This window comes from Ochotona curzoniae, unplaced genomic scaffold (genome assembly GCF_017591425.1).
Source record: "Ochotona curzoniae isolate NIBS_2020 unplaced genomic scaffold, NIBS_Ocur_1.0 scaffold_3208, whole genome shotgun sequence".
Classification (NCBI taxonomy): Eukaryota; Metazoa; Chordata; class Mammalia; order Lagomorpha; family Ochotonidae; genus Ochotona; species Ochotona curzoniae.
This window is the reverse complement of record NW_024467106.1, coordinates 31,515,917-31,543,777: the sequence shown is the minus strand read 5'-3', so window position 1 is coordinate 31,543,777 and position 27,861 is coordinate 31,515,917. Positions and strand designations below refer to the sequence as shown.

Below are 27,861 nucleotides of genomic sequence, written 5' to 3'. Positions count from 1 at the left end.
TCTTACTCTATGTTCATGAGAATTACCCAGGAGATATGTTAGAAATTCAGTTTCCTACCAGATTTTGTAGTTCTGGATTCAAACAAGTTTGTTTGGGGCCCAGAAGCCTGGATTTTTAGCCAGATCCCTGAACCATCTCTACCTACTGAAATTGTGGAGTAGCTGCCCTTGTCTTGTTTGTTTGTATACATTGCCTGTACCCTATGTTTTTGCAATACTAACCCAGGTCGGTGGAATGAGTTGAAAATATTCAAAAGGAAAAGTGACATGCAAGTTCTATGCAATGTAGATTTTTAGTGGCAAACTTGTGGGCAAGTTCTGAAGACAGAGGTCCTCTTCTGGGCTCCATTATGTCGGCAGTGTCACTTCTGAGTGGATGGCAGAGCTCACCCATGCGGGCTCTGATGGCTCTCTTCTCTCTGGCAGGTGAGCTTGTATACCAGGCTCAGTCCCCGGACGAAGGTGCCTTGGTCACGGCTGCCAGAAACTTTGGCTTTGTGTTCCGTTCCCGCACATCAGAGACGATTACAGTGGTGGAAATGGGGAAGACGCAAATCTACCAGCTGCTGGCAATCTTGGACTTCAACAATGTACGCAAGAGGATGTCTGTCATTGGTAGGTAGCCCCTACCTGACCCACACTCCTTCGCTGAGCTTCACACGTGTTCACACATGGGTTTTCTCTCTCACAACATTCCTCCCCACAGATACTGTGCCTCAAAAATTCACACAGAGTCATTTCCACCTTCTCTCACTTTCCCTTATACACACACTTAAGGGGCTGGCTGCCAAACACGGAGGCTCTTCTCTGGTGTTCCTGGGTGATGTTTTGGCAGTGCTCTCAAAGCCAAGGTGGGGACAGAGAATAAACTCATGAAGCCTGAACATCGAGGGAGGGGAGCAGATCATATCAATGGCCCTCATTGCTGCAGCTTCCACATAAGAGAGTCAGTCAAATGTGGGTTGAAAATATTTGGGAAGAAAAGTTGCATCTGTAGTGAACATAACATATTTTCCTTCTTGCTCCCTAAATAATACAAGTTGGTGGCTATCTACCTAGCACTTACACTGTTAGGTATCATCAGTAAAATAGAACAGATCCAAAGTATACAGCAGGGAATACAACAAACACAATGCCATGGTTTTTTCGAGGGGGTTGTTTTATATTTTATTTATTTATCATTATTATTTTCTATGATACAGTTTTGTAGATATAGAGATTTTCCCACCTCTTCATCCCTCTCCATTTTTTCCTCACACAATTTCCCCTGTATTATCACAGAAGTTTAGTCCTTTAGTAATAGTAACAAGTTGAACATTCTGTGTATCACAGCATTGGAGGTATAGGCAAAGGTAGAAAATCTAGAATCATATTGTAAAGGTATATTCGACTATTTCATTAGGGATCCTCCTTCTATTTGGGAGTAGAGATGCATACTGCAGCATATCTTCACTTCCCGGTATACTAGTCTCCATTATATGGTTCATCAATGAGATTATAAATATCTACTTATTTACCTATATATCTATTGATTTTGTCTTTTGCATAAAGGTTGCCTTATATCAGAGAGAAAAAATGATAATTGTCCTTTTGGGATTGGCATATTTCGCTGAACATAATGGTCTCTGGTTGAGACCATTTTTTTATCCATTTTTTTTATAGGCATCTAGATTGTTTCCACATCTTTGCTATTGTGGGTTGCTCTGCTACAAATATAGGGTTGTAGGTTGCTTCTTGTATGCAGATTTCACTTCAGGATGCTCAAGTCCCTTAAACGATACCATGTTGTTTAAGGGACTTGGGTATCTGCAGGTTTTCATACCTGTGGGATTCCTGGAATCAACCAATTTCCCTACAGATACCAGGGGAAATTGTCTAAGGGAAAACCATCCCATCTTGTTCTTGCTAGTAGTTTGGGGCCTCAGACTGAGAATGTCTTTCAGCCTTGGGCCTTATTAGATGAGGGTGCTGGTCTGGGCTCGGAACTGAGAGTTTCTGTGTGATTGTGTCTCAGAGTCTTCCACGGATAGTAACAAACACATTCACTGTCCCCAGCCATCACCACATTATCGATCATCTCCATGCTTAGCCTCCAAAGGTATCACAAATGTCATAGGCAACACAGCCTGCTGCTGTCCCTCGGCCACCCAGACCATAGGTCCCCACGGTCACGATGCCCAATCTACTTGTTTCAGTGCGGACACCTGACGATCGGGTCCTGCTGTTCTGCAAGGGTGCTGACACCATCATCTGTGAGCTGCTTCACTCATCCTGTGCTTCCCTTTGTAACACGACCATGGAGCATTTAGACGTGAGTAGGTCACAGGGGTAGGGAGGCTCTCAATGGGATCTCTGTCTGCAGATACAAGTCCATAGTTGTGTCCCTATGGTTGTGTGATTTTGAATTGGAGTACACTAGTATCTGCGTCTCTTATCTGTGGAGTGTATTGCCAACTTCTGTCTCAGTGAGCTGGATGGGGCCAGAACCCAGAGGCATCAGCAACTGTGTCTGTGGGAGCAACTGCAGAGTCAGAATCCTTCCTGGCTCAGAGGGTACTGAGGTCAGGGTTGTCTGCAGCCACGGGGAGGCCCTCTCCCAGCGGCCTCCATGGGAACGCACTTCCTTTAGGGTAGAGAGCAGCAAGCCCCAGGTCTGAGCAAGTTAGGGAGCTGTTGGGTAGCTCCCTCCATTGTCCACAGGATTGGAATCCCCAAAGACGCCACCCCACTGTCCCCCTCTTGGATTCCAGATCATTGAGAAAGAAAAAGTGACTAAGCCTACTGACCTAAGGAGGGAAAAAAGCAGATTTGCACTCTGGGGCTTCTACTCCTATAGCCGGACATAGAAAGGGTTGTGGGAATAAGGAGTAAATGAAAAGATGGAGAGGGTTAGATGAACATTTTTATATTCATTGTTATGTTTAAATAAATAGATTAGCTTGACTCTATGTTACTACCTAACCAGAAGTCACAGAACAAATAGCCAGTATGCATATGAAAAGATGCTCAGCATCATTTTAATCATCAGAAAAATGTAAATCAAAATTTTGGGATATCATTTTATACTGACCTAGAATGGCTAATGTAAAAAAAGATGATCTGACAGCAGTGAGTGTCAACAAGGATGTAGAGAAATTATAACCCTCATACACTGTTTTTAGGAAGGTAAGACAGTACAGGCTCTTCTGGAAAAGGGTCTGACATTTCCCCAAAAGGTCAAGTATAAGGTTATCACACAAACTTTCCTTTCTACCCTGAGGTGTGTGTCTAAACAAATGATACTCTACACCCACACAAAGACTTGTACAGGAATGTTCCTGGCAGCCTTATCATAACGATTGCAAAATTTGAAACAACCCACTTGTTGAATGAATGGATAAATGAAATGTTGTAGGTCTGTATAATGCCATATTATTTGTCAATAAAAGAGGAAAGAAATACTAATAAGTGCCGCCTTGGAGACATCATACTAAATGAATATGAGTTAGGTCTTGTTAAAAAGGCAGGAAATGCCCCCACATCAGACAGCTGTTAGATCTCACATGGATTCCCAGAGGTCACAGAATTTCTTATGGATCTTATCTGTCCATCTTCCAGAGCCGATGACTTAGGGTATCTTTTCAGAGAGCATTTCCACAGACTGGATGGAAGGGAGGGATAGGATGAGTCTGATGACATACTTCGCGCTAGTAAACACTTTCAGTGGAGGCTCGCTGTCCTGCAATCTGTAACCCATTAATGACAAGCATAAGAGTCCAACCCAACCACTCAGTCCCGCGGAAGCACAGCTGCAAGCCCCTTAAGACTCTCCTCGGCAAACAGGTCCCACAGAAGCAGGTGGTAGGTAGGATTCAGGCTCAGGTCCTGGCTTGCCCATCCTCAGATCTAAGAGAAAACACACACACACACACACACACACACACACACACACACACACACACACACACACACACACACACAATATGCCACTAACTGGCTGAGTGGGCTAACGAATCTGTCATTGTGTTGTGGGGCATCTCAAGCCCGCGTACCTGTGGCCCTGCATAATCGCAGCTTCTGGCTCCCAATGGGACTGTGTAAACTGACACTGGAATGTGACAGCAGCATCTCACTGCACCAAGCTAATAAACTTACAATGCAGTATGTGTTACTTTTCTGAGACAAACCAAAGGTAGATTTCTCAAGGGTTTTGTTGTCTTCTTCTGCAGCATTTGATGGAAGGACTTTTAAGTGTTTGTGGCAGATAAAAATAGACCAAGCTGTGAATCCTTTTTAAAAAATATCTGAAACCATAAACCAAGTTTTCAGTTAAAATTATAAGATAAATTTCAGGTGTCAAAGCGAATACGAGTATATTTCTGTAAGCATTGTTACTTTGAAGTAAAATTTAAAAAAACTTTAAAAATAGAAACAGTTACTGCCACTATTAATTCTTTTTTTATTGTTTTATAACAGTTTGATAGGCACTAGGTTTTCCCCTCCCCCTCTCTAAGTCCCCTCCCTTCCCCTCTGTCCTCCCCTCCAGTCTCACAATGGGTATCTTTCGTGAATTTTCACAAGTCCATCATGCTGCCACTGATTCTTGAGAAGTCTCCTGAGATCACCAGGGCTTTCAGAGCTGTCACTAGTACACAGGCATAAGAGAGGGCTTTTCTTACACAGAGGCCTTGGGATCATTGCACCAGACAGCTACATCAAACACACAGGAGTCACATGGAAAACCAGGAGCGGATTCCATCCCTCTCTGCTCTAACCCACCTCAGGTGGCTGGGAATACCTCCTAGGCCACCCATCCTGACACCCAGCTCTGTGTAGGGCCAAACATACACTCTGGCAGCATGGCTTTGGTTAGTGGCCAAGGAGCAGAAAGATGCTAAGTCTCCCAGAAAGCCGTTGCGCCTCAGCCTCAGTAACACAAATGGCTCTGGGTAATCGACTGAGCTGACGAGTGTCAAGTGGGCACCCAAGGATGTGATTTGGAAATGGCCATTGAGTATTTGGAAGAGAGAAGAAGGGAGTAGAAGAAAATTGATGTATGCTGGTTTAAAAAATACTAACACTTTTGATTATTTGTACAGCAATATTTTTGTTAGTTTTCCCTGTATCACTGTATCACACTGTTCTCTCTTTAGAGGGTGAATTATTATCCCAATTTTATAGGAAAAGAACCTAAAGGGTTTGGTTTTTCACTCTCCCAAAGCAAATTATCCATAACTAACTATAGGCTGTAGCTAAAAATAAAGCCTTCCATCTCTCAGAAGTATTCCTAAGCTTTTAATCTATGCCGGTTCCACCCTTGGACTATTTCCCTGAGAAAGCTCTATGGCTGTTCTCTTCTTCCTCTGGGAACTCGCCCCCTTGCGTTCAGGCAGACGGTCACCTGCACGCTCAGGCTGCTCCCTTACCCCAGCCTTCTCGCTGCCCAGGCCCACTTGGAACACATTTCTGTCTTTCAGGATTTTGCCAGTGAAGGCCTCCGCACACTAATGGTGGCCTACCGAGAACTGGACAACACGTTCTTCCAGACCTGGAGCATGAAGCATACTGAAGCTTCTATGTCTTTGAATAATCGAGAAAAAAAATTGTCAATTCTCTATGAAGAGATTGAAAAAGACTTATTGGTGAGTATCAGGAGACAGGGACAGGGTAGTGTTAAGAGCAACTTTCGGGGCCTTCGGTAGCCTAATGGTTAAAGTGGCATGCACTGGAATCCCATATGGGCACCAGTTCTAATCCCAGCAGCTCTGCTTCCTATGCATCTCCCTGCTTCTGACCTGGGAAAGCAGTTGAGGACGACCCAAAGCCTTGGGACCCTGCGCCCATGTGGGAGATCCAGAAGAAGCTCCTGGCTCCTGACTTCGGGTTGGCTCAGCTTTGGCCGTTGTGGCCACTTGGGGAGTGAGCCATCTAATGGAAGGTCTTCCTGTCTGTTTCCCTTCTCCTCTGTATATCTGACTTTCCAATAAAAATAAATCTTAGAAGGAAAAAAAAAAAAGAGTGGCATTCAGAGGCGCAGCATATACAGGACTGGCAGGAAGCTCTGGAGCTTGCAGCCAGGAAGGTTAGGTCCTGGTTCTGTACAGCCTGGATCCTCTGAATCTGAAATGAAATCTGCTGTAGTTTTTCTGTTAGTGTTGCTTATCCTTAAGCTGCTCTCAGAAGCTAGGTCATGTGGGAGAGAAATCAGGATCTGAATAATCCCTGGATTAGACCATCCAGAATGAACTAATGGAATATTTGAGACAAAAAAAAAATAGTAAAGTCACTCATTCCTTCATTCCTTCAATGTATTTATGAAATGCCTCCTGTGTGCCAGGCACTGTGCACATAGCAGGCGACAGGCAAAAAATAACACATACATTATATCAGATGGTGAAAATGTTACGGGGAAAAATAAAGTCAGGAAGAAAAGGAGTGTCTGCAATCCTCTGTGTTTTGGAGATGGATGGAAGAGGAAGCATTGTTGCTATTTATTTTTGAGACTTATTTTGTTGACTTATAAGGCAAAATGAGAGAGAGAGAGAGAAAGAGAGAGAGAGAGAGAGAGAGAGAGAGAAAGCATCTATCTGCTAATTTAATTCCCCGAATGCCCATAGCAGCCTCTAGGCCAGGCTGAAGCCAGGAGCCAGGAACTCCATCCGAGTCAGTCTTCCACGGCCCCTCCAGTCTATTAGCAGGGAGCTGGATCAGAAGCAGAGAAGCCAGGTCTTAAACCGGTGCTCTCAGATTGAAAAGCAGGCAGTAGCTTAGCCTCCTGCACCACAACACGGGCTCCTTGCTGCTCCCTTTAAATAAGTCTTCAATTAAAGTAGGCTTGAACAATGTGGCAAGTCATGCAGACCACTGAAGGACTAGCTCTTCAGACAGAAGTACAGGCAAGGGAAAAAGGAGCAGGCCTGACTCGTTAGCTGCACAGCAAGGCAGCCAATGTGGCTGGAGCAGTGTGAGTGAGGAAGAAAGAACAGGGGGACATGAGACAAAGAGACGTCTACTGGCCTATTCCCGATAGAAGACATGGTGGTAGACCAGGATTCTTTTAATCCCTCGCAGGGGCTCAGAGGGTACAATGAGGAATCCACAAGCCCTTGTAGGGTTGCAGGACAAGCTAGAGTGGATATAGGGGTACCTTGTCTAGAATCCACCATTTTGGGGGCCAGAAAAGGAGAAGCAAGGTGTGTTTAAAAAGAAAGCAGGGTCCAGTGCAGTAGCCTAGTGGCTAAAGTCCTCACCTTGCGTGCCAGTTTCTCATATTGGTGCGGATTCATGTCCCAGCAGTCCTGCTTCTGATCCAGTTCCCTGCTTGTGGCCTGGGAAAGCTGTAGGGCCTAGCAGCAAAAGTCCTCACCTTGCAAGTGCTGGGATCCTATATAGACACTGGTTCTAATCCCAGCAGCCCCACTTCCCATCCAGCTCCCTACTTGTGGCCTGGGAAAGCAGTTGAGGACAGCCCAAAGCCTTGGAACCCTGCACCCATGTGGGAGATCCAGAAGAAGCTCCTGGCTGCTGGCTTCAGATCAGCTCAGCTCTAACCGTTGTGGTCACTTGGGTACTGAATCATCCAATGGAAGTTCTTCCTCTCTGTGTATCTGATTTTCCAATAAAAATAAGCAAATCTTTAAAAAGAAAGAAGAAAAAGAAAGAAAAGAAAGAAAAGGAAGGAAGGAAGAAAGAAAGGAAGGAAGAAAAGAAAGAAAGAAAGAAAGAAACAAACAAACAAACAAACAGGGCCTGGCGCAATAGCCTAGTGACTAAAGTCCTTACCTTGCATGTGCCAGGATCCCATATGGGTGCCAGTTCGTATCCCAGCTGCTCCACTTCCCATTCAGCTCCCTGCTTGTGGCCTGGGAAAGCAGTTGAGGATGGCCCAAAGCCTTGAGACCTTGCGCCTCCCAGAGGAGGCTCCTGGCTCCTGACTTTGGATCAACTCGGTTCTGGCCATTGGGGCTGCTTGGGGAGTGAATCAGCAGACGAAAGATCTTCCTCTCTGTCTCTCTTCCTCGCTGTATATCTGACTTTCCAATAAAAAAAGAAGAAGAAGAAGAAGAAAGCAAACAAATTAAAAAAAACAGATGGTTTAGAAGCAGCGCATAGCTTTGTATATGACTTGGGCCAGAATCTTGTCCCTTTGGTCCCTACTACACTGTACTTCTATGTTTGGTTTCCATGTGTAGTTGAAAAGCTGTGTGTGTGTGTGTGCGGTGTGTGTGTGGTGTGTCTGTTGTGTATGTGTATGTGGTATGTGTGCATGTATAGTGTGTGTGGTGGTGCTGTTGTGTGTGTTGTGTGTGTATGTGTGTGGTGTGTATCTGTTGTGTATGTGTGTGTATGGATGTGTCTCATGTGTCTGTTGTGTGTGTGTGTGTGTTGTGAATGTGGTGTGTGTATAGTGTGTGTCTGGTGTGGTGTGTGTGTGTGTGCATGTGCACATGCATGCCGAGGCAGGGTGTGGAGTATGACGGCACTGGGCTCTCCAGTCCAGGACAGGGCTGGCTTACCCAGGAGCAGGCTGAGGTCCCAGCTCAGCAACTGGGTAACGATAAATGCTGTGCTTCTCTGCCCTGTTGCTGATCTCTCTGTCTGAAGTTGTTAGGGGCCACAGCCATTGAAGACAAGCTGCAGGACGGAGTCCCTGAGACAATCTTCACCCTGAGCAAGGCTGGAATTAAGATATGGGTTTTAACTGGAGATAAGCAAGGTAAAGGGGAGCGCCCAGCCTGCCTGACCCTTTCCCTGCTCTGTTCCCTGGCTCTTTCCTGCTCCATTTCCCTGTTTTCATAAAGTGACTTTCATGATACGTAACTTGTAACTCTAATGCAGTCCACCTAGAATACCTTCACTTCTGGTCTGGAATACAGTGTGCTGAGCGTACACTTCATGCCAGATGCTGCCCCAGTCGGCTGAAGACATGGAGACCAATCTCTCTGACATGACCTGTGCTGTCCACCAGCACAGGAGCCATCAACCTCCCCTGTCATCGAGAAAACGCCCTTTCTCGCCAATTCCACTAATGGATCTGACAACCTCCTGCCGTACTTCAGCTGTACATCAGGGAAAATATGAACTCACCTCTCTGTCTCTTCCTATGTTAAACTTCATCATAACCTAGATGTAACCAAAATCTCACTCTTTCTCAAACATACTGATATTATGATGTCACTCCCCTGCAAAGACCTTGGATGGGACTGTAAACTTCATCTTCTCATCAAACCAACTCTTTAGGGGCTTCTGTTAGGGCTGCATGTGGACTTCAGATGCCTTTTCCTTCCCCATTAACATTCAATTCATATCTTCAGGCCCTTTTCCAAGGAAGTTTTTGGAATAATTACAACTTCTCCTCCTACTTCTGATACTGCTCGTATCTGGGGAGTCACGACTTCATTTAAATTTTATTTTCTTAGTATGAATTTATTCCACACTCTGGATCTCTTAACATAAAGGAGCAATACAGTTGAAACATGTTTCAACCTTCAAAAAAAATCTAGCACAGTCATAGTGCTGTTCAAAGAAATAGATCCTGATTGTCTAGAAAATTAGAATCAGAGTAGTATTACTTCAAGAAACAGGAAGAAGTTCTCTGGAGCGGGCTAAACCAGAGTGATCCCAGTTATTGATAAAGAAAGGATAAGCCTATCCCTATGCGTGTGTGAATATGGTGACCACTAAAGGATGAAAAGCAGCCTTTGGGTGCCTCCATGGCTAATAAGGGCAAACACACCCTGCCTGTCACTTGCCAGGGTCTGAACACTGTGAACATCTGTCCCTGGGTCTAAGCACCACCGCGAGACCATGTCCCCTTTCCCTATAGAAACTGCAGTAAACATCGCTTACTCCTGTAATATACTTGAAGATGAAATGGAAACAGTGTTCATTGTGAAAGGCAACGATGGGGAGACTGTTCAGCAAGAGCTCAGGTACAGATGGGAGAATGACCACAGCCAACCCTTAGACCCAAAACTTCCCAGTCGTCTCTTCTCCTTTCCAGTGTGTACCCCCCCCCCCAACTCCAACAGAAGGAATAGGGAAGAAAGAGAAGGAGAGGACAGAGAGCTGAGATATGAAGAGAATGTTACAAAGAAGCAGTCAGCTCGAGGAGCTGGAGAGTAGATGATGGAGTGGTATGGCATGGTGGTGGTCGGGACCTAAGGCAGTGGCAGGTGCCAGGAGGCAGTAGAGGCTGAGGTCCCACCTGCTTTCTCCCTGGGACCTGCTTTCCTCCCTCCCTAAGCTCTGCCCCTCTTGGCTTCCAGGGAAGCAAGGAGCAAGATGAAACCTGACTCTCTACTGGACTCAGACCCAGTGAACATCTTTCTTGCCCAGAAGCCCAAAATTCCCTTCGCAGTGCCTGAAGAGGTGCCCAATGGCAGCTACGGCCTAATCATCAATGGCTACAGTCTGGTGGGCAACACAGAGCTACAACTCTGCTTTCTCCTCCCAGGAACTCTCTCTTCTCATGTCCAACCAGGGGAATTGCAAGAGGCCTCCTTTAGTCTATAGGTCATCCCTTCTTCCTCCCCGAGACACCCTTGCCTGGAAGACAATCTTCTCAGGGTCTTCTAAGCAAGAATAAGCAAAAAGAGAAGGAAAGGCCTATTCTTTCTCTAGCCAAATTCTTTATGACCTGGGATGGACAGTCACTCAAGGGAGGGGGGAAAAGCAAAGCAAAACCAGATCCTCCTGGATGAACCTTAGCCTCGCAGTGCTGTCAGCTGACTTGACCCACGGAGAGGCTTTAATGGGTTTCCTTCCCGGGGGCTGAGTCAGGTGTGAGGATGTCTAGTACAAGCTCAAGGGCTTGGCATTCCTTGGGGGTGGAGCAGCAGAGAGGACAGGGAAAAGCCTGAGAGTCTTGGTGGGCAAGCTGAAGGATGGGTGTGTCCTGGTGCTGCAGGCCCACGCTCTAGAAGGGCAGCTGGAGTTGGAACTGCTGCGAGTGGCATGTATGTGCAAAGCGGTGATCTGCTGCCGGATGACACCCCTGCAGAAGGCCCAGGTGGTAGAACTGGTGAAGAAATACAAGAAGGTGGTGACACTGGCCATCGGGGATGGGGCCAATGACGTCAGCATGATCAAAGGCATGTAATGGAGGGGGTGTGGGACAGCAGACCCCCATCCAGGGGCTTGCCCCTTCCTTCATCCATGGGTCAACCTAGTCTGTTGATGCAGCCGTCAGCCCCCAGGCACGCACACAGCTCTCACAAGGACACACACATATATGCACAAGGCAGCATGACTATGACACCATAATTTGGGGGAGCAGCATCCCAGCCCATAGAAAGAATTCTTGGTCACGAGTCATGGCCTGCTCGTGTTTGGAGGCTGTAGCCTATGAATCCCATGCAGCTTGCTGGGAGCTGTTGTTTTCAAGAACTTGCCCTGGCTCCCCGCACTGGAGAACAGGTGATTTACAGATCATATGGTGGGTGAATAGAAGCAAATAGCTGAAAATTACCAGCTTTGATTTCATTCTCCAGCAATTCATAGATCTGTGAGTCTGGGGGACAACCAGGAGGTCCCCTGGGCCAGCCTCTCCAGGGCACAGGAAGCAGAGTAGACCCCTACACAAAGCAGTGGCCCAGCTCTCATCAGGTTCTAGAACCTTTCTTAGACCCAGTGGTATTGGAGGTTCTGGTTATCCCATTAAAGCAATAGCAATTACACAATACAATACAACACTGTAACAGTGAATTTGGCCAGATTTCCTGAAGCATGAACTTACTGCTCACAAAGTGTGTGCATCACATACTCCTCCCAGCAGTTGGGATTCTACCCTCTTAGATAAGCTTAGGGAATTCAATATACTGTGGTTAGACTGGCAGTCATTCTGCATTTTTAATCGATCCAAATGACTCCCAGAGATAACAGAGAATTTAAACCTGAGCATCTGGGCAGTAAGAAAGAGGCCAGGTGACTGGAGCAGGGGCCAAGAACATCCAGTTCTGATTCCTTGCCAGGCCTAGCAGTATCTTCTCAATGTACATCATCTCAGCCTTTCTACCTGCTGGGCTGGGGAGCCCAGAAAGTCAGTTCTGTGGCTGAGAAATGTCTGGGTTGCCTTGCAGCTGCACACATTGGCGTAGGGATCAGCGGCCAAGAGGGGATGCAGGCCATGCTCAACAGTGACTTCGCCTTTTCCCAGTTCCACTACCTTCAGCGCCTAATCTTGGTGCACGGCCGCTGGTCTTACAATCGCATGTGCAAGTTCCTCAGCTACTTCTTTTACAAGAACTTTGCATTTACCCTGGTGCACTTCTGGTATGCCTTCTTCAACGGGTTCTCTGCACAGGTAGGAGACCAGCTGATAATCTCTACTCTGGTGAGCAAGTCGGTCGCTTCTCGCTGTCTGCCTTCCCTGGAGACCCAATGTATGGCAAAGATATGCTGCCAACTAGCCACAAAGCCCTTCTTCCTGTACTGACCTCACTGTCCCACCCTCCAACAAGTCTTGGGTTTCCCAGTGAGCACTGTTCTCAGCCTGGCTCTCATTTGACCTTGGCATCCTCCTTCAGGACTCTTATGAGCCATTTTCACCTCTCCCCCTGATGTTGGCACCTAGCATTTCCGAACTTGCCATGGGGGGGAGTTGCTGGCTTGGAAGATTGTCTTACTATCCAAAGTCATCTTTATGGAGCAGGCCAAGGAGCCTGAAAGTCACAGCAGACAGACTGACCACAGGCATTCTGGTGTAGCCATCCTGGCACACATTGCTTTCCCTTTCTCCCTCCTCCCCAGCATCACTGCCATGCTTTTGCTCCAACCACAATTCTAATGAATTAATTCCCACTTTGTGAACTCTCCTGCTACACTAGCGGCATGGCAGGGGGCGGGGGTGGGAGGGAGTGATGTCTACATTTGTTCTGAAAAGAGTAGCTTTTCCTATGAGAAGTTTTTTCTGAGTGCCCCCAGGAGAACCCATGTCAGGAATGTTTGTGTCAGAAGATGCCCACTATCTTGGTTTCCATAGGCACCAGGGAAAAATTCAACAGTTAGCTAGATTTTTATGTACCCCACCTGGGGCCTAGGGGAGCCAGTTGGGGGTTGTGGGAAGTGCGTGTGTTCTGTATGTATCACTCCTGACCTCTTGTGGCTGGTTAGAAAAGGGGTGCCTGTGAGGTTGGATCTATTGCAAATTCTCAAGGTTAGATATCCTTGTGATGCCTTGTGAAGCAGGTTAAGCCTCCCACAGCACTGGCATCCCCTGTGGGTGCCAATTCAAGGAACTGTCCAGCGCACCAAAAGTCACTGACAAAACGACCCAAAGGTGCATGTTTGTGAGTGTGGAGGTAAGGCTGCCTTCCCCAACAGCCACTTCTGGATAACAGCACAGGTTAGAGCAGGCTTGGTTCAGATCAGCCCTGAGAGTTTGATGTTGACTCTGCCCCAGCCTGAGATTCTGGCTTCTAAATAAGTTAATATCAGAGCCTGAAGGTGGGGGAGCATTGCGGTCAGATTTTGGAAATCCAGCTCTGGCCCTGAGTTAATGTAGTGGTGGGGTGAGTGAGTTGAGGCTTTGGGTTAATGTAGTGGTAGAGTAAGTGAGTTGAGGCTTTGGGTTAATGTAGCGGTGGGGTGAGTGAGTTGGGATTTTGGGGGAGGAGAATGGGGTGCTGTTATAGAGCTGAGACTTTGGAGAAGAGCCTTGAAACTCTCCTGGACATTCTTCCAGACAGTTTATGACAACTGGTTTATCACCTGCTACAATTTGATCTACACCTCCCTCCCTGTTCTGGGCATGAGTCTGTTTGATCAGGTAAGACCTAGGCCTCCTCACTGGGACCCAAGCCAACCCCCTACTTCCTGCCCCAGCCCTTGAGGAATATTACTAAAGGGCAGAAAAACAGCATGAGCTAAGCTATATTGAAGCCAACAGAAAGGGGATAATTTCTTGAACGGGAAAGGGAGCTCATAGCCTAGATATCATGAGAGAGCATGAAGAGCCCTCTTCCCCAGGGAATAACCATCCACTGTAGAAACAAGCCATATTTTCCTGTGCCAATTTTGCCTCAGTGGAGGGAAACATGGAAATTGTACCACACAGTGAGCGTATATGAAAGTAAGGAGAGGAAACAGTTATTGGGACAGAATTGGACAAAGCATAGAGATTCAAGACAGGAAAATAAAAAAAGAAAGACCCTGGGGGGTGGTGCTGAGGTACAATGGGTTAAGCCACTGCTTGTGATGCCAGCATGCCATAGAGGTGCCAAGGCAAGTCCCAGCTGCTCCACTTCCCATCTAGCTCCATGCTTGTGGCCTGGGAAAGCAGCAGAAGATGGTCCAAGTGCTTATTCCTATGCCACCTATGTGAGAAGACCTGGTTGAAATTCCAGACTGTTAGAATTCCAGCAGGTAGAAGATTTTCTCTCCCTCCCTCTCTCTCTCTCTCTCTCTCTCTCTCTCCAGCAACACCTCCCCCCCCCCATGTAATTCTGCCTTTCAAACAAATAACCAAATATTATAAAAATGAAGAAGAAAGGAAAGACACATTCCTAGCCAGTGGGTGTGAGACAGGCCAGCTCAGGAAGACCTAGATAGGAATCCTGAAAGCCAAGCTTGGAGGTGTGGGTCTGATGTCACGAAGGTCAGCCCAGGTGACACCATCTCACTATCAGCAACTCCTTGGCATCCCAGCAGTCCCTCCTCTGCCACCCTGGCCTTCACGCCTTGGCACACAGAGTAAAAAGGAGCCTCCAAGAAAAATCAAGTCACTGAGATGGCAGACATGAGCTCATGGTGCCCACCTTCTCCCTGGATAACAGCTCTAAAGGGAACTCTGGATGAAGTGGCTGACAACCTCATGCTGGGAAGAAGGATGCTCTGGGCTGTTCAGCAGGCCTAGGGATGCAGCCTGAAGCCAAGGCCCCAACCTGGTTATCCAAAGGTACATATTCGGGAGATGAAGACCATCCATTGTCATACACTCAGAGGATCTCTCACCCTGAGTTCCCCAGGTATGGGGATGGGATTCACATTATAGAATGTGAATACTTCTGAAGGATTAATTGGTCCTCCTTGGCTTCCATTTCTCCTCCCATTTTCTTTTAAGATTTGTTAGAGAAAAATGGACAGAGAGAGGGAGAGACAGTCTGCTTTCTGGTTCACTCCACGTGATAGCTCCAATGGCTGGGGCTGAACCAGGTGGAAGCCAGGAGCCTGGAACTCCAATTGGGTCTCTCAAGTGATCTAATTCCCCCATCTGGGTGGCCAGCGGTCCAAGCACTTGGGCCATTTGCTACCACTTTCCCAAACACATTATCAGGGAGCAATGGGGACAAAAAGGGGAGCAATGGGGACAGGAACTGGCTCCCAAATGGGATGCCAGTTTTGCATAGGAAACACTGACACCTTGAAGACTAACGTCCCATTGCCTCCCCACCCCAAACTCATTCTCCGTTCCAACCAACCCTAAGACTAGTTGCCTCCCTTCACATCTCCCCAGCCCTGGTTCCAGCCAAGCCCCTCGCACCAACTTGACCTAGCTCTCTCCCACCACCTAGATCCTTGTCTACAGATAGGACTTTGGGAAGGTGGGGAGGAGTGGGGAGTCTGTGGCCACTGCCCTATTCTCCAGCTCCACTTCTCAGGTAACCCTATGGGGAATCCCATAGGCATACTGGCCACAACGTCAGGACAGGGAGACACCTCCTCCCTGCTGGAGACCTTGTGGGGAGACCCCAACCCAACCCCCTTACCTTGTGCTGCTTCCAGGATGTGAGTGATGTGTGGAGCCTGCGCTTCCCAGAGTTGTATGAGCCGGGCCAGCACAACCTCTACTTCAACAAGAAAGTATTTGCGGGCTGTTTAATGCATGGGATCTTCAGTTCCTTCGTGCTGTTCTTCATCCCCATGGGGACCATTTACAGCACGGTGCGCAGCGACGGGAAGGAGATCTCCGACTACCAGTCCTACTCCCTGATGGTGCAGACCTCCTTGATCTGCGTGGTCACAACGCAGGTGCCAGTGCGGCGGGGCGGGACTGGCAGGGGGCGCTGACGGTGAGTGGGAGAGAGGGAGTCAAGAGAGAGCGATGGAGGTGGGAAGGGAGCATCTCGCCTACAGAGTTGGAGAAGCACGGTGGCGGAAACGTCCCAAGCCACAGAAGGCTGCACATAAAAGGCTGCTTTTCAGATCGCCCTGAAGATAACCTACTGGACGGTGATAAGCCACTTCTTCATCTGGGGTAGCCTGGGCATCTACTTCTGCATCTTATTCCTCCTGTACAGTGATGGATTGTGTCTAATGTTCCCCAACGTCTTCCAGTTCCTAGGTAAAGTCCTGCCTGGCAGGGTGGTGACAGGGGAGGGGAGGGCAACTGGGGGTAAGGTGGAGCAGTAGTTGCACTAAGCATGTTTATTTCACAAATATTTACTATGTGTCAGGGTATGTGGCTACAAGTATGATTATCTGCCATTAAAAGACTCAGAATCTAAGCTGGAAAACTGCATTATGAGAATTCCCATATTGTCTTCCAGTGTCTCGTCTACTTTGCTAACAAGCATACCTAGGAGGTAGGCAGGGCAAGAATTGTGGCACCATTTTGGAGACTAGAATTTTCTTTTTAAGGACTCAAATCCAGGTCTCCAGTTTTCTACATCAGGGTATCCTGCCTCCTCGTTGTCTCCTACGTTAATTTTTCTAAACACAGAGAGAACAGACATGTAGGTGCAGTTGGTGCCCACCCTTTGTCAGGCCATGAACTGGTTTTTCTCCTCCAAAATCCATTCCTTTTTTTTTTTTTTGGTAGCCAGACCTATGCTCTGGAATTTCCTCCTAACCTTCCGCACCCATCCTGTCCTGGCCCAGCCCTGCCCCTAGAGGGAGACAAAGGCAGGTGAATTCACCAAGTCCTCCTCTCAGGAGACTAGACTGTCCCCTTCCTCCGCCTGGAGAGGAATCTAAATTCCGGCTTGTGGCCTCTTCCTCTGGACTCTGTCTCAGCCTTGGCCCCCCTGGCTCCTTGCTTACAGGTGTGGCCCGGAACACTCTGATCCAGCCGCAGTTGTGGATGAGCGTCTTCCTCACCGTGATCCTCTGCATGCTGCCCATGATTGGGTACCAATTTCTCAAGCCCCTGTTCTGGCCCATGAGTGTGGAGAAGGTGAGTGGTACCAGGAATCTCTCCCAGATGCCATTCACAGTTCTCTTCGTCTCCATGGATTAAATCCTCACCCCCCCCCATCCCTCCCTGTGCTCTGGATATAGGTTCTAAGGAGAATTCAACTCGTGAGGCATCCTCCGCCGCTTCCAAGCCGGGCCAGACGGAAACACCCAGGCCTCCGGCGTTCTGCCTATGCCTTTTCCCACCAACAGGGCTTTGGAGCCCTCATCACTTCTGGCAAGACAATGAGGTCCAAGGGATCTAGAAAAAGCAGCTTTCCTTCCAAAAAGTAGGGAAGCCCCAAAGTGGTCACCTGGTGCTCTTCCTCTCTTGTCTGCATCAGTTTAAGAAGGAAGGCTTAGTGTTCCAGGGAAACCCACAGAGACCTGCTCCTCTGCTCCCAGCCTCTCCATTCCCCGGAAGGCTGTGCCCAGGTACAAGCAGAGGAAGGTAAGGCAAGGGCTCCCCCAAGAGCTCTGCCTGAAGTCAAAGCCTTTCAAGCACAGGCAGCCTTTGGCCTCGCTTCCCTCACACCTGTTAACTTCTAATCCAGAAATGTAGACACGGAACGAGGTTGTGAAGGGAACAGAAGACAGGCCCTAAGGATGTAACTTTGCGTCCCATCCTGTCCCCCACCCCCCATGCTACCTGGAACATTCCCTAGACCCTCTTGGTGCCCACACATGACATAGTCCCACCCAGGCACCCTTCTTGGTTCATCTGGAAGATGAAGGGTGAGTTGTTTGCCAGCACTGGGGACCAGGAGGAGGAGGCAGCTGTGAAGACTTGGTCTTAAGCCGAAGAAAGTTTCTGGACCAAAAAAGAAAGAAAAATGAAAGCAGATCCTGCCTGTCTAGGCCAGCTCTAGGTCTGGCCTTCTTTTCCCTTCTTTGACCTCTGACCTGTGCAGGCCTCAGATCAGGAGGCTGGGATGGGTACAATGCAGAGGACTTTTAAGAAAGTCTTTCCTTGTGGTGATGTGAGCCATAATCGGTGAGTGTTTGCCATTATCCCATAAAATTATTTTTGAGAAGAAAATTGTCTGTACTTGGAAAAATTATAAGAAGTTTATGGAACAATGAATTTCTTATTTTGGAGTGGAGAAGATTTGTGTGGTCTGCCAGGGGCCCCAAGGGACAATAATACAGTGTGCACGGCTTTGTAGACTCGAACTGTGACCCCTGCAGCTCCCATCCATTCAGATCAAAGACAGTGAGTGAATCCCATGCATTATTTTTCCAAACTTGCCTCTTACCCTTTTCTTTCCCAATAAAGCTTGTCCTACATCTTGTTTCCAGGAGTGCTTCAGGGCCTTTCTATTATGAAGTACACCTACTCACAGCCTCGCATCTGAAGCGGCTGTGAAACTACAGTTTGGACTCATATCCCCACCAGAGCCCTGAGCAAGCACTATGCTGTGTACATAGGGAGATCTGAGTCAGCCGAGACAGTAGATGCCTCATTGCCAAGGGACAGGTGAGATGACCTGGTAGAACTTGCCAAATGTCTAGGTTTGATTCCTACTGTGGCTTCTGGATCCAGTATTTATTTATTTATTTATTTATCTATTTATCTAATTATTTATTTATTTTTGCCTTCCTTCCTCTCTCTCTCTCTTTCATCCTTTTCCTTCTCTCTCTCTCTCTTTTTTCTTCTTCCCCTCCCTCTTTTTTTAAAAGATTTATTTTTATTATTTTTTTATTGGAAAGGCGGAGCCTCCCTCTTTTTTTATTTATTTTTATTGAAAGGCAGTCACAGAGAAGGAGGAGAGAGCGAGCGAGCGAGCGAGAGATCTTCCATCCTTTGGTTCACTTCCCAAATGACCACAATGCCAGAAGGCAGGACCATCTTTTAGGTTTCCCACACAAGTACAGAGGCCCAAGGACTTCAGCCCTTTTCTTCTGCCTTCCCAGGCCACAAGCAGGGAGCTAGATCAGAAGCAGGGCTGTTAGGATTTGAACCAGCACCAATCTAAGATACTGGCACCACAGGCAGAGGCTTCCTTCCAATGTGGACCCTGGATGACAGCTGTGGTGGCAAAGTGGTTGAGTTCTGCCACCCATGTGGGAGACCCGGAATGAGTCCCCCGGGCCTACAGACATTTGAGGAAGAGGCTAGTAGTTGAAACTTTCTCCCTTCCGTCCATCCCTCCCACTCTAAAATAACTAACTAAATAAATAAATAACTAAATAACTAACTAAATAAATAAAATAAGGGGGAGGGAGGTATCAAAACAAGTTTCTTAACTCTCTTGCTGCATTCAGCTTGAGCAAAGGGACACACATTACAGATGCATCTCTGGAGAGAATTATTAGTGGGTCTGAAGAACGTTCTAAGAAAAATACTGGGAGAGAGTAATAGGATTAACATGTCTGGGGACCTAGTGGATGGATACCTTGGGGTGTCCTCGAGGGGAGGAGCCTCTACCCTTCTCCATTTCATCTGCAGCAGAAACACAGGGAAGTGTATTCCAATTCCCAAAACTCGTTCTCTGTTTGCTCCAGTGTTCACAGGAGGTGTGCCTGCTCCTTAGTATGTTACAGGAGGCTCTGCATCTCAAAGCTTGGCCATCTTCCTCGGTTGTCTTCAGCACATCTCACACCTCAGTCCCATAGCTGTTCCCCATCACCCTCAGCCAAGTGACCAGCTGCCCCCACCTATCTTCGGCTAGAAGCAGCAGGGGGGAAACACAGGACTCTTCCATGGTTCTTCACAACCTCGTTTAAGCCTGGGAAAAGTGTCCTCCGTCTTACCAAGGTTTGTTGACAGCCTGTGCACATGGTGTCAGAAGCAGGAGAATCTGCATCCCCTGGGTTCCTCCAGCTACACTTCCAATTCGAGCTTCCTTAACTGCGCACCTTGGGAGGCAGCAGATGATGGTTTAAGTACTTGGGTCCTGACCCTCATCCTCATGTGGGAATCTGATTAGTGACGTTTATGGAGTGCACCAGATACCAGATGTCTCTCTTGAATGAGGCGGGGGAGCAATCCAAACCGCAGCCCGAGGTGTCGGGTAAGGCTGAGGCCTTCTTGCTGTTTTTGTCTGTTTTGTTTTCACGAGGTTCCACCAGGGCCTCCAGGACCAAGAACCACCGCTTTTGGGCGACCCTGGGGGCAATTTGGGCCCACGCCCCTGGGCCCCCGCAAGGCGCCCCGGCACCACCCGCAGGGGCGGGGCGCAAGCCACACGAGGCGGGGCCGCCGCCGCAGCCTCGCCCCGCGGCTCTCGGGGAAGCGCCGCGCGTGACTCCGGCTGCGCCCGTCTCCACAGGAGCAGGGGCACGGCGGGCCAGCCCCGCAGGCCCAGCGGCCCGAGCCCACGCGCGGGGTGTCCTGAGGAGCAGCCCAGGTCGGCGCCTCGGCGCGGGGCTGTGGCAGAGGGGCGCCGGTGCTGAGAGGAGGAGGGCCCGGCGTGTACCGGCTGGAGAGCGCGAGCCGCCGCCGCGCCCGCGCGGGGAGGGACGAGCCTGAGGAGAGAAACCAGGTAGGAACGCCTCTCCCGGGGCGGCCGCTGGCGTCCCGGAGGCCCACCGCCCCCGCGGGCCGGGTGAGCCCTGGCGAGGCCCTCTTTCTGCCCGTCCTGCCGGCCGTGCCCCTCAGCCCCACCCGCCCGGTCCTGTCGGTCCCTCCGGCAGACCTGGCCGCAGTCCTTCTGCTGGCTCCTTCCTTCCACGCTCTGTTGTAGGGAACCATCCCTTGGGGCGTTACCCCAATCCACCCCTTTCTCAGACGCCTCCCCCACCCACCGACTCGTGCCCTGTGGTCAGCGTGGCCATAACCCCTGGAGGCAGCACAGCTGGCTGCCTGGCGCCCGCGACCTGTCCATCCGCGCCCTCCGTCCGTCCCTTTGGGCCCCCTGTTTTCCCAGTCGGCCTTTGCCGTGCCTGGGATCTGTCTCCCCTGTCTGATCTGGGGAGAACCTTGGCTTGGCGGTTTACCCAGCCCCCACCTCTGCGCTTGCCTGCCGCCAAGGGCAGCTGCGATCCTGTGGACCCAGGCCAGCGGTACTGACCGCCTGACCCCGCCCTGTGGGCCTAGGAGGCCGCCCTGGAGGAAGGACCCCACATTGATCATCTCTCTATCCTTCTTCCTGGCACAGGCGGGAAATCTGTGATGGCTGGGTGGGGCTGGGTGAAAAGATGAATGAATGAATGAGCCCAATGCAGGGGCTGGGAGGCTGTTGTGCGCCTAAGTGGGAAAGGTGTCCATGGTTACATAAAGGGACGAGCATCTGGGGGATTACTTGATCTAACCTGCCTTTCCATGATGCATTCCTCTCATTGACAGGGACGTGTCTTTGCATCGCTGTTTTCTGTTTGTGTTTTGTTTACCCCAAAGGGAGTGGAGGCCGGGCTGGGGCTGAGCCCTGGCAACTTCCCAGGAGGATCTTAGACTAGGTGCGTGCTCCCTCCGGGGCTGGATTCTACAGGACAGCCGCCGCCCTCACGGCTGACTTGCTGTGGCGGGTCAGCTGGTTCATTGGGCCGGGCTGGAGGAATGAAGGATCCAGTTATGTTAGCCTTGAGGTCCTGGGTGCCTGCTTCTTGTAAAGACAGTGGAGTTACAGTTGCCCCATGCCTGCCTGGGGTCCTAAACACCGCTCTGGTGGGGGGGGGGGCATTTGTGTTTGTGCCAGTCCAATTCTGGACAACAACAGGAGCCTTATAAAGAGCATGGCACCCAGCCCCCGTTTCTATGGATTCCTGGGAGGATGCGCTAAGCAGATTTAGTTCCCCAAGGGAAAGGCGGGATTTGGAGACTTCAGTTTTGGCCCAGGTTGGTTGAGGGAAGAGGATGGTATTGCTGAGCAAGGAAACAGTCTCTAGAAAGCTGTGGGAGTTTATAGGCTAGGAAGTAGTTGCCCAACTGGTAGTGGCATTACTGGAACTAGAGCTCAAAATATTAACAAATGGGAGTAGTAACTGGGCGTCTCAGGAGGCTCCTTGGATTCCAAGCAGTGGGCAGACATTGTAGAAGGAAGGGCAGGAGCAGGCCGTGTTCTGGTGTTTTGGAAGTGTGCTCCTCATGCTGCCACGGGGCAGTGAAACACTTGCCACCATCCCCCGCCAAGTCACAAGCTGATTTCCTCTAAGTTTTGTGTTGACATTTAACATCCCTTTGGAAGCCAAGCCTGCCTTCACTGGAGACCAAATGTGTTTTCACTCACCCATATCCAGTTTTTGATTTCTCATTCCCTGCTTTTTTTCTAATTTATTCGTTCAGAGCATGTCTTAGAAACTCAACGTTGGGAGGGGCTCATGAGCTGAATTAAGCAATGCGTTTTTCCCCTTGTAATCAACACATTGTAAATGCAACTTTCTACTCTTTTCCTGGGTAGGTTCCCTGATGAAATTTTGGTAACCCCAGAACACCCTGGATTGCTTTATTCATTTCCTCCTTTCTTCCAATACTCCAGGGCATTGCTAGAGGAAAACATGGGATGCCCAGTTAAATTAGAATTACAGATCAACAGCAGGTCCCGTGGTGTTGCCTGCTAAATCTGGTAACCCTAGTTCATGGCGAGGCTATGTCTTCTATTTTTCTCTCGGAGGCTTGCCTGAGAATGGAGGACAACAACTCACTCTTCCTGTTACTCACGATGACTGTGCACCGTTTAAAGTCACTTGACTGAAGAGACGGCTCTCTGCCTGTGAGGGTGAGGTGGGATCTGAGTGGTGTGATTGATCAGTGTCGAAGTTACCCAGAAAAACACCCACTCACGCATTGGCATACAATATTGTAGTTTCTGTCAGATGAGTCCGTCATTCAAAGCAAGAGCATTATTTTGAGTGGCTAGATGTCATGATTGCTGTTAGCCAAGTGGCAGGGGTTGGAGGAAGAGAAGGCAGAATTCAACCAAAACTTACCCTAGTTAACTCTCCATGCTCAGGGGGCATTGGAATGTTCACAATGTTGTACAATCACCAACCATCTCCAGAAATTTTTCTTTTCTTTTTTCAATCTTCCCAAATGAAATTGCCAATCAGACCCCTAATTGTGCCTTTTTTTTCTCCATCTCCAGCACCCTGGAAGCCACCATTCACTTCTACTTTTTTTTTATACTGGGTGTTAAAGCTTGGAAACTAGCTTAGGTGTTCCCTACTTGCCCAGGTGTTAGGGGCTTGGCACTCAAAGTCTTATGCTAATTGTTAATGGGTTAATATTAAGGGTGAAAGGGTTAAGGATGTAGACTTAATTCAACTGTGATGTCTTCAGGTGGGGTGTTGGAGAAATTGTTTAGAGTGGTTTGGGTTGCTGGGTTGAGGTCCCCATCTTCAAATTGTGATGGCTTTGTACAGAGGGTCATGTGGACAGGAAGGTCCAGTGCACTGTCTGGCTCTTTGCTTCTGGCTGGCCAGGTGATGCCCTGTAGTCTACCACCTTCCTCAGGCACCATGACAGTAGGGCTGCCTGACCTCTCATTGCGAAAACTGGAGCCTCCAAGTAGTTTCCCTCACACAAAAGCTGGCTAATATGGCATATACCAGAACTCTTGGCCGTTGTATGCTTTGACTACTGTTCTAGCCATTTATCTGCTGATGAACACCTTTTGGAATTATGAATGATGCTGCTGTAAACACAAGTACACACACGTTTGAGTCCCTGCTTTCAGTGTTGGGTGTATGCCCAGAGGATGAATTGCTGGATTAGAAAGTAATGTTAGGTTTCCTTTTTGGGGGGGAACACCATGTTTTTTCCCCAGAGTACACCATTTGCATGCTCACCAACAACACACAGAAGTTCCCATTTTTCTACATCTTTACCAACACTTATTATTTTCTGGGCTTTAAAAACAACAACATTCTGATGGGTGTGATGTGGCATCTCACTGTGGCTTTTTTGGACACGTGTATATCTTCAGAGAACAATTTCTTCGAATCATTGCCTCATTTTGAATCAGGCTGTTTGCTGTTATTGTTGAGTTGTAGAGTTTTTATTTTGTATATTATTCCATCATTATATATATGGTTTGTAAATATTTTATTCTCTAAGGTCCTTGGATAACACAAAAATGTTTTGTGTCTAAGTAGTTTTTTTCTTTTGTTGCCTTTGCCTTTCAACCATAGGTAATCACTGTCAAATTCAGTAATGTGAGAAATTTTCCCTGCTTTCTTCTAAGTGTTTTTAAATAGTTCTAGCCCCTGTGTTTAGGTCTTTGGCCCATTTCGAGTTAGCTTAGTATGTGATATAAGATAAAGGAGGAGATTCCTGCTTTTGCACGTGCATATCCAGCTTTCCCAGCATCATTTGTTGAAGACTGTCCTTTCTGCACTGGCACCTTTGTTGAAAATCAATGGAAACAGATATGTAAAGGCTTACATGTAGCTTCATTGTTTTATTTCTCTGGTCTGTATATCTGTGTTAATGTCAATACCATACTGATTTGATGACCATAGCTTTGTAGGAAGTTTAGAGAATTTGAAAGTCCTTCAACTTTTTAAAGATTGCTTTGTCTATTCAGGATCCCTTGAGATTCCATGTGAATTTTAGGGAAGGTTTTCTATTGTTATAAAAGACATTGTTGGGATTTTGATGGCCTTCGATTGAACTTCTAGATTACTTTTGGCACATGAACATCTTAATATCTGTCTTGCCACTTTAGTCTGTTTATTCGTGTTAAACTGAAGTAAGTTGTCAAGGAAAACATTTTAGAAAGAGTTCTGCCAAACAAAGTTGCTTTTTTTTTAAAAAAAAAAAAGTAATTTGGTACTTAAAGGAAAACATCTTGTTTATTTGAGTCTTGATTCAGTCAGTCTCGTAGCTTCTCCAAGAGGATAATGCAGTGAGCTTTGAAATGTCTGTTGCGTTCTTAGAGTTTTGTTCGAAAGAGGGTACTGAAAGCAAGGATTCCTGGGCTTAGGGAAGCACAACTCCAGCCAACTTCTCACTGGAATTTAGTTATCTTAGGCTCCAGAGTCTATACTTAACTTGTTTATGTTAGGATCCAAAAATCTATATTTAACTTGTTTATCTGTTTTTATGCTTCCATTCTTTTCCTGTGTAACTCTTTTTAAAAAGAGAATGCAGCCTTGCATCTATTGTACTAAGGGGAAAATGGAGAGTTATTTTTGTCCTTGCTCAGGTAAAAGGAAAAAGGACAGCAGAGTACTCTGCTCAATAGGATTTGGATGACCCCATGGTTAAAAGCAAGAAGTCCAAGAGAAGAAAGTCGGAGAGCTCCCGCTGATCCCAACATCAAGGAGTTCTCTTTTTAAAATGTTCTTTCTTGTCCTTTGAAAGCTGTGTTCTGATCAAGATACAGCTAAGTTTTATTAGCCAGGACCGGTTTTCCACCCGAGATCTGGATGGCTGGAGTTTTTCTGAAAGCTGCTATTGATTTCCTTTTAATCATTATTCATTTTAATCAAAGCATAATGATTTAAGCAGCTGTCTCTCACTTGTATATCAGTCTGTCACAAACCACCTCTAAAGCAACAATTGATTATTATCTCACAATGGGATGAGTGGGCTTTTTGAACTGCATTTGAACATTTAAACAACTAAATTGGGAAAGGTTTTTTAAGAGTTCTGATAAAGAGGTTGGGAAGAGTGAGAGGCATATACATAAATCCCAAAAGAAGCAAGTATTAAAAGTAATAATAGGGGCCAGTGCAATGGCCCAACTGGCTAATCTTCCGCCTACAAAGATTAGCATCTGTATGGGACCAGTTCTTGAACTGGCTGCTCCATTGCTCATACAGCTCCCTGCTTGTGTCCTGAGAAAGCTGCAGGGAATGGCTCAAAGCCTTAGGCTCCTGTACCCACCCATGTGAGAGACCCAGAAGAAGCTCCTGGCTTCAGATTGACTCAGCTTTCGGTGCTGTGGCCCTTTGGGGAATGATCCAGCAGAGGGACTATATTTCTGTCTCTTCTTCTCTCTATAAATCCGCCTTTCCAATGAAAATAAATAAATCTTTACAAGTAATAATAAGGATTTGCAGAGTACTAAGCTACACAAACACTAATTATTTGGTCAGAAATTGTGAAGAAGGTGAATGTAAAAAAATGCTAAGTTTTTATCTTTTGAAGTAAGAAGTCATGTTTGCAAACCATATGACATTTACAATTATCAAGAAATAATTTAAAACATCTTATCTAGAAGAGACATGTTTCACCAACAAAAATCAGTGGAAGCTATATCTTATGGATTCTGATGTTTTTGTTAGTTTCATCTCTTCAAAACACTTACTTGTGATTAAATTCTTCAAATGACTCATAGATCATACAGTAGCATCATTTTCTTCAAGAAGGTTCTTGGTTTTCTTTTTCATTTCTTCAGTGACACATTAATCACTCAGTAGCATGTTATTTAACTTCATGGTGTTGTTAATTCCTTTTTCTTCCTGTTGTTGATTTTGTTTGTGGCTTTTGATTTATGGGGATGTAGAATAGCTGTGTAATGGAGACTGTCATATCTAATAACATGTTATTTAACTTCACATCATTGTAAATTTCTATTTTTCTTCCTGTTGTTGATTTTGTGTTGTGACTTTTCGTTTAAGGGAATGTACAGTAACTGTGAAATGGAGACTAACATATCCAGATGTGAGGATACAATGTAGTATGCATCTACTGCCAGACAAAGATGGTCTTACAATGAAACTGTTTACTATATCTTGACAATAGGATGCTGGACTCTCTGGCATTGTCCATTCCTGCAATAATGGACATATGACTGTGTATGAAGAACTATACTTTAGTAATGATATATAGGAACTAAGTCAGGGGCGATTGGGGAGGGGATAAGGGAAATCCCAGGAACCTATGGAACTGTATCATAAAATGATGATGATAATAATAATAATACAAAAAAGAAATAGGACTGATAACAGCTAAAAGATTTAAAAGTAGTGGTCACTAGAGAATAACACAAGTGGAAAAGGGTAGGTCTAGGAGTTGCTATCTCTTATAAACATGCCTATAAATTTGTGAAATAAATACTAAAGATGAATCCCTTGAATTCACATCAGCTTCTCAGTATTGCCCATTTCTGTACTCTTTTCTTAAGATTTTTTTTAAAGATTTATTTTTATTATTTTTTTATTGGAAAGGCGGATATACAGAGAGGAGAGACAGAGAGGAAGATCTTCCATCCGATGATTCACTCCCCAAGTGAGCTCAACGGGCCGATACTATGCTGATCTGGAGCCAGGAGCCTCTTCCGGGTCTCCCACGCAGGTGCAGGGTCCCAAAGCTTTGGGCCGTCCTTGACTGCTTTCCCAGGCCACAGGCAGGGAGCTGGATGGGAAGCGGGGCTGCCGGGATCAGAACCGGCACCCGTATGGGATCCCGGGGTGTGCAAGGTGAGGACCTTAACCACTTGCGCCATCGTGCCGGACCCTCTTTTTTTAAGATTTAAAAACTTTTAGTGAAAAGGCAAAGTTACAGAGACATCTCTCGTCTGCCAGTTCACTCGCCATACCTTTTTAAAAAAAAAATAAATAAAACAAACAGTGAAACTGAGTCTGAGGGGACCAAATAACACACTTGGAGCTACAGAGTTCATCTTCAGGGGCAGAGTTGCATACCTACCTTTTTGTAGCTCTCCACATTGACTGGAAAGAAACAGGTATGATTGTTTGAAGCTGGAAAGAACAAATCAGGATTCTGTTTCTTCACTATGATAGTCATTTGCTAGCTGAAGCGAGTTACTTTATGTAAAAATGCACAGTGTGAGAGCCAGGGCAGTGGTTAAACCTCTGCTTGTTGTGCCAGCATCCCATATGGGCAGTGGTTCAAGTTCCCACTGCTCCATTTCTAATGCTGTT

General features: G+C 47.1%; 1 protein-coding gene across 1 annotated transcript in view; it reads left to right on the top strand.

Moving 5' to 3' along the window:
- The window catches only part of LOC121144949 (phospholipid-transporting ATPase FetA-like), a 50,914-nt gene extending 32,835 nt beyond the window's left edge, over positions 1-18,079 (top strand). Inside the window, exons 14-26 of the mRNA XM_040963593.1 lie at positions 427-615; positions 2,196-2,311; positions 5,457-5,621; positions 8,584-8,695; positions 9,806-9,911; positions 10,248-10,395; positions 10,889-11,072; positions 12,060-12,283; positions 13,664-13,747; positions 15,703-15,948; positions 16,123-16,261; positions 16,962-17,092; positions 17,197-18,079. Coding sequence (XP_040819527.1) covers positions 427-615; positions 2,196-2,311; positions 5,457-5,621; positions 8,584-8,695; positions 9,806-9,911; positions 10,248-10,395; positions 10,889-11,072; positions 12,060-12,283; positions 13,664-13,747; positions 15,703-15,948; positions 16,123-16,261; positions 16,962-17,092; positions 17,197-17,385 — 2,033 coding nt within the window. The 3' untranslated portion in view covers positions 17,386-18,079. The remainder of the gene's footprint in view (positions 1-426; positions 616-2,195; positions 2,312-5,456; positions 5,622-8,583; positions 8,696-9,805; positions 9,912-10,247; positions 10,396-10,888; positions 11,073-12,059; positions 12,284-13,663; positions 13,748-15,702; positions 15,949-16,122; positions 16,262-16,961; positions 17,093-17,196) is intronic.
- Positions 18,080-27,861: the final 9,782 nt, after the last annotated feature.